Genomic DNA, 10,981 nt, shown 5'->3' with positions numbered 1-10,981 from the left:
GCTCTAGTATAGACCTATAGGTAATTTTCTACCAACTTATCCTTATAGGGTTTGTAGGCTATTTATAGTATCTATATGGAGCTTGCAATCTAACACTTAATTAAGTACCTCTAGTTAAATTTTCTCTTAATTCACACCATATAGAGATTACAAACATTTTGCCATTTGTATATGAAATTTGGAGGCTAGAAATTTATAAATATTTAGTCATTTGATAAAAAACTTTTCTCCTTAACTTACTCTTTTTTTATGTATGATAACTAGTTTGAGCTTGTATCCAAATAGGCCCTTAATTATCACATAGGACAAGCATTGATAATGACTAGAGTTGACTTCAATTTCCTCAAAAATGGATCCGAGTTCAAAGATATGATAATAATTGGATTTAATCTCAACGTTAAGTTCAATTATTAGTTTGTAATATTTCCTCAAATTGATAAATAATTCCACTCCCTCGACCAACCAATGCAAAATGCACTATAGTGGCGGTCAAATTGGAAAACATTTTGTAAAAACTTTGGAATAATTTAGATGGAATAACTCTATGCACAAGTGGAATGACATTATAAATCCGAGTTGTAGCTCGTTAGATCTAGTTATAGTTTAGTTGTAGTTTAAAAGGACTTCCTTTTTGTGTTTCAAATTTTAAGTTAATAAGAGACTTTTTAGATGGCCAATTTTTCCTTTCGTTGTTAACTTATGGTCAAAGTTTATCAATATTTGAAGAAAATGAAAGAATCTTATATCAAGAAAAAAAAGAAGATGAAAGAATAACTAGTGTACTGTTTGAAGGAGCTTATCGAGGACTTGTGATTCCTGAGTTTTTGAGATAATAAAAATAGTGGAAAAGTGATTTCTTTTATTTTAAGTACAACATACATTACTTATGTTTTTAATTATGATTTTTTTATTATATAATCTTACTTCTAATAAAAAGAGTTTTGGATAGGCAAAATTTTTGATTAAAGAAGATAAATTAGAAAACTTTTATTTTGGTAGAATTCTAGAAAAGATATATGTTTTTGTAGTGGAATATGAGACAAAAAATCAGTTAGTTTGGAATTTGTGACATGATATAGTCTATTTTTATATTTTTTTAGATAAATTTTTAAAGAGGTATAGAATTATAGGTTGGTATCAAGGATTATGTCATTGTTATGATTTCAACAACACAATGCATGAAATATTGGTCCAATTGTGGCAATATGATACTAATATACTAGAAAAGATTCTTAATCTAATTTTAATATCATTAATTGGTTTTCTTAATACTAAAATTATGGTTGGAGTCCAAAATGATAGCTAATTATCTTTGAACTTTAAAAGTGTATTTTGTTGTGTTGTTTGTAACAAATTAGCCAAAATATTCTAATGTTTTGACCTCCTCTAAATTTCTTTAACCTTCTATATCAACTTCCTTTTTTTCATGATAATATTTAGGATGGGAGAAAATCTAATAAAATGAGGTGGAGACAAGACTATAGCCCAGGTCATCAGCACCAATCATGAACCATTATCTCATGTATGGGTGGCAAAATATTTAATTGTCCTTCCAAACTGCTCCAACTTTTTTGAAATAGATTAGATGGGTTTTGTTATAAGCAAGTTAGTTTTATATTATCCAAGACTAGCACAATTATAAGTGGATTAGCTTGTTTTAACCCCCAGACCTAGTAGGCAGTAGTAGGCGAACCTACCAAAAACTCAGATGATCTTTTCTCCATTCTACATATCATATATTGTGGTCTACAAAGATCTAATTGGGGGTAGATGCAACAAAAAAGAATAGATGATCAAGTGGATTAAAAAAAAAAAATGGGTTAGCTAATTCTTGTCCTCAAAACCCTTCTAGATTATCTAATTCTTAAGCTAGTAAAAAGTATTATTGGTTGAGTTTTGTGGGATTAGGTGGGAAAAATAAGAGGAAGAAGAAGGAAAAGAATTATGCAGGATAAGCTATTTCATATAAAAGTTAGGTCATTTTTAAACTATAGTTGGAATATTTTTAAATAAAAGAATCAGGGTTTTAGTTATGATGCAGAATTTGAAATAAATATTGTAATGTGACTTTAAAAGTAAGATGATTTAAAGGCATTTTATGATTTTTCTGTTTTTGATAGAAATAGACTTAAACACAAAATGGAAGGTATCCTATTCCAAAGTACCCTTGACCCTCAAACCTTGATAGATTTCTTTAAGGCCCCACCAAGGGTGAACTCTGGTATTTTCCTTCATGACTCTTTTTCAGTTCCCAATCATGTTTAATGCATGTGCAAAATTCTAGTGTGAAGAATATACACTATTTTTTGAAAAAAAGAATAGTGTGAAGAATACACACTCATCGTGCATCCAACTTTTCTGAAGCTAAATATTTTTTATATGATTAAGTCTATTTTATATCTTACAATATTTTATAAAGGTTTGATAGAACCTTGTAAAATAATGGCTAACTAAAAAAAAAGAGAATTTTATTTTATTTTCTACCAAATGGTACGATATGATTGTTGAGATATTGAAAGAAAATAAAATTATGGCATTTTGTTGGCTTGCTAGACTCTGCCTCTTTTCTTCGAGATAACAAGAAACACTAATGTAGACACCATTGGCTCTTATTTTTCGATGAATACTACAATTGAGCTCTAGTTTTGCGCATATAAACATCTTCTACCACATGTCATATAATGTAATTGGTGTAACCGATAAATTTGTTGCAATTCATACCATACATAGGGAGGTTCGATAAGAGAAATTATGTTCTACACGGCGTGCACCACTATGTAGCATGCATGGCCACATGATCAAAGTTGTCACCCTGACCCTCTGTTTATTATCTCTCTATCTCGATCGCCGCCGTGCATCACCGTCGTCGGCCACCTCATTGTCATTCTCTTTCGTCTACTGATCACCACCGGATGTGGAACAAATCTCGTCGCCATCTCCTTCTGCCTCTGCTGTGGCTGACCTTGTCGTAGAATGCCCCCTCATTGTGCATCCTTTTTTTCTTAAGCTAAATATCTTTTATATGACAGAGTCTATTTTTATGATTTTTCTAGATGAATTTTAGAGTGGGTAGAGCTTTCTTTCTTATCTAGTTTTAATAGATACAAAAATAGAGATATCAGAGCGAACAGATATTATATGCAAATTTTGCAACAATTCTAATTCAATACTGTCATGGAGCTATAATTTTGCGCATATAAATATCTCATGTCATATAATGTAACTGGTATAACCGATAAATTTCTTGCAATTCGTACTATACATAGAAGTTTGATAAGATAAATTATGTTCTACACAGTATGCACCATATGGCCATACATGTCACCATTATAGTAGCTTATTTTTATGGATCTTATTCATAGAGCACTTAAAAATGAGGGGCTGTGATTAGTGGTATTTCTCGGTTAGTTAATTATTAATTAGCTCGATCAAGATTTGGTGACGGGCGCTTGGTCCATTTTTGGGTGTTATAGCAAAATAAATTTTGGTTTCCGTTGTCGCCCAGATCTCCGCCAATCGCCACCGTGCATCACCGTCATCGGCCACTCGTCGCCATTCTCTTCGATCGGCCACTCGTCGCCATTCTCCTTCTTTGTTTTCCAGCCATCCACAGCCTGCACGAAGGCAAGTCCCATACCCACCCCTCTCGACTTTTCCTCTTCCCCCTCTCTTGTTTTCCTTGTTTCCATCCTTATAGCTGATAAAATTTTGATTTTTTCCCCATTATTTTATGTCTGAGATCGAATTTTTGCCTTTCAACGGTAGGATTTCCGCAAATCTTTCTTTGTAGTTTATAGGAGTTTAATTGTGGGATATGTGCTCTTTCGAATAATCCCTTGCTGTTTGTCCGCTAACAGTTTGTGGAAATGACTGGAATTTTTTGGGGTGTTATTGTTTGCCTGATATTTGGGATTTTTAGGATGTTATTTCTGTATGTTGTTAACTAAAATTCTGTAACTTGATAGTGGGCGAAGAAAGTGATAAAATGTTCTAGTCTATAGTAATGCTGGTAACTGAGAAGTCGAGGAATTATTGCAGAAAAAAACCTAGAAATAGTCATCCATAGGAGGAAGGAGCTACTATAACCAGATTACTGCTATTGTGTCTGAAAGGTAAAATAGTTGAGTTTAATCAGGCTGGTGATCCTGCATGTCTTATGAGGAGTATCACAATGCCTGGAAAGGAATCTGAAATTATATAGACTGGTTGTTGAACAAGTTCATTTGAGGTCTAAGGAAACTCAGAGACCATGGGTATAAAAATGATAATTATATGTTAAGAGAATAAGTTTGCAGCGAAAATTTCCCATTCACTGAAATAACGAGGATAACTAGAATGACTTTGCATCGAGGATTTTAAGCATGACTGTTATGGGTATGGGACTATGCGAGTTTTTCAAAATTTAGGCTTTTATATATAATATTGGTCTATTCCCCCTCTTTGTAGGCGTTGGTAGCGAAAGTTTTCTTTTGGGGATATCTGGAAGAATCTCATTCTTAACCACATTGGGAATCTGTTTTGGGTTGATTGGCCATATCGACATGAAAGATGAACAAAATGGAATGCATGGGTGTCTGTATACGAGGAAATAAGCCCTTGCTTTTATCCAAATGATTGATGTGCTAAGTTGATCTGCCATGTTCTTTGATATAAAACGATCATGATCTGATTCTGAAATGTTTGGCCCTTCTTGCATGAAATCTGAATGGCTAGAGCCTTCAAGTTTGGATGATTCTCTCCCAAGGATTTATTTCTATTTCACATTCAGTTGTTTTGTGATGGTGAATGTTTCCTATCATGCTACAGATGAAATGAAAAAAAGAAGGTTTGCAGGGATTCTCATTTGTGTTCATAAATGATTGATATTGGATGTTATGTGCTTCCGAATGGTTAATTTGGTGTATAATTATTATACATTTTTGTGGGTTAGATTCAAATGCTTGAATCCAGATGGAGCAAAAAAGCTTCCTTTCAGGTTAGGCAGGATCTGAATTCAAACTTGATAAATTGATCACATGCAAATTGGAAGTTAGGATTGTATGTTCTTTATGAATTCAAAATGCATGACTGATATTTAGTGCCGCGGTTCCAGGAATGTCCCACTGGTAAATAGATAGTGGTTGAATCCAGTTTTCTGCATGCCTAGAAGTGTCTCAAAACCATGGTCATCTACCTTCTATATTAATGATCATAGGTAGCAAGATGCATAACCGAAGAAGAAACTGCTAGTATTCTTGATTACCCTAGGTACGCTGCCATAAATATTACCTTCTAGAGCATCTGAAAACCAAACCACCTATGAACAAGTTAAGTGATGTTTTTGTGCCATGTAAGATGGATTATATCAAGGCAAGTGAGGAAGATACACGTTTCAATGGTAGGGATTATTTATCTTGCCATTGGAGGTGGTATTCATTAGTTAATAAAGTTGCATCTCATATGAAAATAATAGCTGTCATAGCCGGCAATCAATGCCATCATAAGCTGCTTTCTTTGATGTCAGAATCTGCGAAGAAAGGTATCATAACTCCTGCTGGCTTCCTTGTCTTTTGAGTGCTCTGCTGTGGGTTTAGATTGAGGTCTTGGGGATAAGTGGAGGCAATATTCTATAATGAAGTTGATGCTAGAAGGGATGCTCCTTGTGAGATCTTTGCTTAAATTGAGGAGGGTATACCAACTCTTGTGATAGGAGGATCAGGGTGCTGTTTACGAACTATTGACCTTATGTTTGCAGACAAAAATAATATTCTTTGAAGCTTTTGTTTAGTTTATGGAGTAGGTTGAAGAGGTAGATGTAATCTTTTGCTTTTGTTTCTTTTGTTTAAAATTCGAATGTATATGTTGGTGCTCTTAACAAATGAGGGGGCCTCTGCCACTACTTTTCTTTTATTCTAGACTTCCAACTATGCCCAGACCAGTGGTATCCTTTCATGGAGTTTTTGAACCTCAATTATGGTAACAAACAAAGGTTTGAACTTTGGTGCACCCAAAAATTCAGTGTAGACACAAAACGTATCTGAGTTTATCATGAAACCTAGGTTAAAATACTTTCTGATTTTATGATGACGGTTCACCAAATGTACAACCAGACATAGTCTACACAAAAACATAAAATTTTGAATTTCCAACATGTGCATTTATTTCATAAAAATCAAGTTGGGCAAATGAGAACTATGACAAATGGAAAGAAACTTGTCTAGCGTCCCTTGACCGCATACCCTAGTTATAGTTGAATTAAATATCATGCTGGTCTAAACTGACACCATGATAAGTAGAAACCAAGTAAACCAAACAATAAGGGAGAGAACTTCGGGAGACAAGAAAAATATACCAAAAGAAGACAAAATCACAAGGCGGCAAGATCATAAATTTGCTAAGATATTTGAAAGAATAAACATGAATTATACAAAGTTGAGTAACAGACACCTCATTGGTTCGTATTCATTATACAAATTGGCTAGTAATAAATAAAAATGGTGAGTAGGAAACAAATTTGCATTGCAAAGGGAGAGCTTCAAGAAAAGAAATCATGGCAAAAATTCCTGTGAAATTGTATAACAACAAAAACATGAAGACAATCAAGTATGGTAAGGTGTTCTCGATTACCAAATGTGAAAGAAAATCACAATATGGGTGCTTTACAACCAGATTCAGTCTACACTAAAACCTAAAATTTTGAATTTCCAACATGTGCATTTATCTGGCAAAAAATAATTCAGACAAACTTTACATAAAGACAGTCAAGTATGGTAACATGTGTGCTCGCTTTACACATGTTGGAATTCAAAAATTTAGGTTTTTGTGCAAACTAAATCTTGATTTGTTTATCTATCCTCACTAAAGTCAGCAAGCATTTGAACCCAAGTTTTGCAAGAAGTTTGGGAGAGGGAGCCTTGGTGCAAGAGTCAAGTTGCTCCATAATGACTTGGAGGTCATGAGTTCGAAACAGAGAAACACTCTCTCTATAGGTGGGGGTAAGGCTGCGTACATCTGATCCTTTCTAGACCCTACAATGGTGGGAGCCTCCTACACTGGACCGCCCCCTTTTTTTAACAAGAGGTTTGGATAGTTTTCATTTGCGTATGCTGAATTTTAGGGTGTGTCGACATCCAAACTTTGTTGGTTCCCATAATTGAGGCTCAAAAACTCTATCAAAGGATATCACTAGTTTGATGCATGGTAAATAGCATTGACACTTATAACTTTTTCTTTACTTATGCACAAGTTTATAATCTATCTGCATCAAGGTCTACTGTGCTGGTACCGAGCACCGTACCGGTTGTCTGGCGGCACGAGTCGGTACAGGCCGTGCCGGCCAGTACAGAGAGAAGAAACCTGCTGGAACCGGAGAAGAAAAAGAGAAAAAGAGAACGAACGGGAGAGGGAGGGATAAGGAGCGGCGGTGGACACCGGCAGAGGGTCGCGGGGGCCGGCGGAGGTTGAGCGAAACAAGGGATGCGACTGCAGAATTTTTTTTTGGAATTTTAAGTTAAGTCGGCAAATCGCTTGCCACTTCACTTAACCGCGGCCTCCGCCAGCGTCATCCGCCGCTCCTCCCTCCCTCCCTCCCCCGCTCGCTCTCTCTTTCTCTTCTTCTTCTCCGTCTCCGGCGGCGAACCATTTTCTACACTGGAGCCATACCAGTAAGCTACCGGTATGGCTCGGAACGGGCAAAACCGTCCGGTTCAGAACGATTCCGCATTTCTTGATCTACATATAACTTTTTCTTCAATTATGCACAAGTTTATAATCTATCACACATTCACGCCTAATTAATGCTTTGTAATTACAGTGTAGTAGAACATCATCATATATACTAAACTATGAAGAATTGGATTGTCAAAACACCTCACTAAAACTTTTTTGATGCATATATATTACAAAAGTTAGAACTATGAAATCTTCACAAAAATAGTATCATCTCTAATTGTCGACATTACATAAAATAATTACTAAAAATTATTATTTAAAACATTTTTTGTAATATTTGATGACCTTCAGGTCAATCAACATTTTTTTCTCTAGTGATCTCTTTCTGTATAACAAGGGACTATGTTATCTCATTGTTCATGCATGTGATCTAGAAACTGCAGTTGGATGACCATGCGAAGAAACAGAACGAACTACCTTGATGGTTAGAGGTTTGCACCATCTAAGGGAATGGAAAAGAAAAGAGCAAATGATGAGTTCGAACCAGGACCTATTCTGCCTTCACAATCAGTCGATAGGTTTGAATTTATAAAACAGGAACAGAACTCTTCAGAGGGCTTATCTACAAGCAGGTCTGCTAATGAACATGAGAGGTATGGGGTACACTATTTTGTTTGTTTCTATTAAATATTATCTGCATTTTTCCACTTAGAATGGATCAGAAGTATTGGATGTTTATATCATACGTTAAATAAAACCGGCTATATTACAAGCTTTATGTTATTCCTGTATTTTCTTTTTCTAATTGGAAGAGTTGCCTTACACATAAATCGCTACAAAAAGTATAGCCTACCGAAGGAACACATAACATGCCATTTTATTTAAGTAGGCACAGCTTTGTTTTCAGCCAAAGTTGTTTTGAACTCGGTAATGGTTGAGTTTTAAGCCAATATGGGCTTTCAGCAGAAACTGGTAGTGCAAAAAATTCACACAGCCTGTTTTGGAGTTGAAGAATATATGGGACATTTTAAAATATATTTGTCCTTAGGTACTCTCCCTGTTTTATTTATTTGCTGTGATGTATGATGGATTAGATATTTTCTTGTTTCGAGATTAATGTAAATACACATATTTAGTTCATAGGTACATAGGTTCATCGTACCGGTACCGGCACGGTTCCGATTCGGACCGGTTTAAACCGGTACTGAACCGGAACAATCTTTCCTGCCGGAACTGGGGAAGAAGAAGAGAACGAAAGAGCGAGCGGGGGAGGGAGGGAGGGAGGAGAGGAGAGGCCGCCTGCGGAGGGCCACGGGAGGGGCAGTGGAGGCCGGGGAGGGGGCGGCGGAGCCCGTTGGGGGGCGGGGGAGCCCGCGGGGGCGCGGGGGAGGCCAAGGCCGCGGCCGTGTCCCCTATTTCTTTCGAAACAGGGGACGCGGCTGTAGTTTTTTAATTTGAAGATTTTTAAGTAAAATCGGCAAATCGGTTGCCGGTTTCACTCAAAAATCTTCAAATTTAAAAAATTGAAAATTTTTAAGTGAAGCCGGCAACCGATTTGCCGACTTCACTTACAAATCCTTAAATTTTTTTTCGCGGCAGCGTCCCCTCTTTCGAAAGAAACAGGGGACGCGGCCTCGGCCTCTGCCGCGCCTCCGCGGGCTCCCCGGCCCGCCCGCGGGCTCCGCCGCCCCTCTGGCCTCCGCCGGCCCCCCGTGACCCTCCACGGGCGGTGGAGGCCTCTCCTTCCTCCCTCTCTTCTCCGCTATCTCTCTCCTTCTCTTTGTCTTCTCCGATTCCGGTTGGGTTCGGCCCGTACCGGTTTGCACTGCTCCGGCGTACTGGTCACAGGCCGGACTGGTCCGAACCGGTCGGTACAGGCCGGTTCGTCAGACCATGATAGGTACAAAATGTTTACTTCAAGTTATTAGCATGTCATTATTTCAGTAACCATTTCGTTAAGTTTAAAATCATCTGAATCCATATTATACTTAAATTTGCTGAGATAGAAACTTATACTTTACAAGGTACAATAGAATTGTTTGTCGATATAACTTCTAATACATCTTATTGTCTCATTTTTTTTCTTCCCTTATAACCTAATACTTATGCTGCATTATGATGAAAAGATTATAGTGACAGTTTGTTGGGAAAGCTGCTTCTTACAGGCAATTTATTTTAATGTTAGTGTATCTATTCAATTTAGTGAATTTTATCCAGTTATGGTCTCGTCATCTATCAAAAGGATATTGTTTTCTGTACTGTAGATTAGGCACAAAGGTTTTTTATTTGCTATGATTGCATAATGTTGGAAAACTTATATCTATTGCTCAATGTGCATGGGTTATATCTTCCTAATTCATGCATGTGTTGTAGTGTTTGTTTTCTTCGCCATCTTTCTTACCTCCAGCACATGGCTGTCAATTTCTTTCAGAGAAGAAAGGAGGATTAGAAAGTGGAGGAAAATAATAGGTGTTGGTGGGAGCGATTGGAAGCAATATGTTAGAAGAAAACCTCATGTGGTTAAAAAGCTTATAAGAAAGGGAATTCCTGATTGTTTGAGAGGACTTGTTTGGCAACTGATATCTGGAAGTCGAGATCTTCTGCTAATGAATCCAGGGGTTTATGAGGTATTCCACGTAGCATACATACTACTTTGTTTGCCTTAACATAATTCACTTATTGGAAATTCTTCTTTTTAATATCTCAAACTCGATTGATGGAATGTTTTACATTTTTATGGCCAAAAAATTATAATATAAAATAGATTGTTCTTTGTGTCATGTTGAGGTAAAGATAATAACTCAAACTTAAAACAAGTCCAATTTAACATATTTATTGTAGCGTGATATCACTTAGTTAACTCCGCCTATGTTTTGTGTATGGTAGGTCCCAAGCCCAGCTAAAGGAGGGCTATGGTAAGTTGATGGCTAGCATAAAACTAGTCGTATGCTATGAACATGAATCCATAAAAGAAAGCCTATGGGGCATTCCCTAATAGCGACATGCTGCATCACATCCTGAATATGTTTGAAAGTGAGGGTTAACCAGGGTGTTCCCTAGAAACGATGTGCTACATCAGCGTTCGGATGTGGTGAGAAGTAAGGAAGTGTTCTCACACTTTAATGGATGGATGTGGGTAAAGAAATTAGTTAGGAAAGTAGAATACTATTATAACTTGGAATATAAGGTCATTGATAGGAAAATTTACGGAACTAATAGCTACAAGATAAAGAGGAAAATTAACACAGCTTACCTACAAGAGATTAAGTGGATAGGAGAAAAAGCAAAGAAAGTTGGTAAGACGGGTTGCAAACTTTTGTATACTCGGAAA

At 36.7% G+C, this 10,981-nt stretch overlaps 1 protein-coding gene across 5 annotated transcripts in view; it reads left to right on the top strand.

Annotated features, from left to right (window-relative positions):
* Positions 1-3,343: 3,343 nt before the first annotated feature.
* The window catches only part of LOC103696916 (EVI5-like protein), a 42,444-nt gene continuing 34,806 nt past the window's right edge, over positions 3,344-10,981 (top strand). For 3 of the 5 annotated variants that reach the window (XM_039114717.1, XM_039114718.1, XM_039114714.1), the window contains exons 1-3: positions 3,344-3,624; positions 8,094-8,303; positions 10,082-10,277. In XM_039114717.1, the coding sequence (XP_038970645.1) occupies positions 8,161-8,303; positions 10,082-10,277 (339 nt within the window). In that variant the 5' untranslated portion in view covers positions 3,344-3,624; positions 8,094-8,160. The other 2 variants (XM_039114715.1, XM_039114716.1) reach the window with 2 other exon arrangements.

Source organism: Phoenix dactylifera, chromosome 17 (genome assembly GCF_009389715.1).
Source record: "Phoenix dactylifera cultivar Barhee BC4 chromosome 17, palm_55x_up_171113_PBpolish2nd_filt_p, whole genome shotgun sequence".
Taxonomy (NCBI): Eukaryota; Viridiplantae; Streptophyta; class Magnoliopsida; order Arecales; family Arecaceae; genus Phoenix; species Phoenix dactylifera.
The sequence above is the reverse complement of the archived record's forward strand: the minus strand, read 5'-3'. Positions and strand labels throughout refer to the sequence as shown.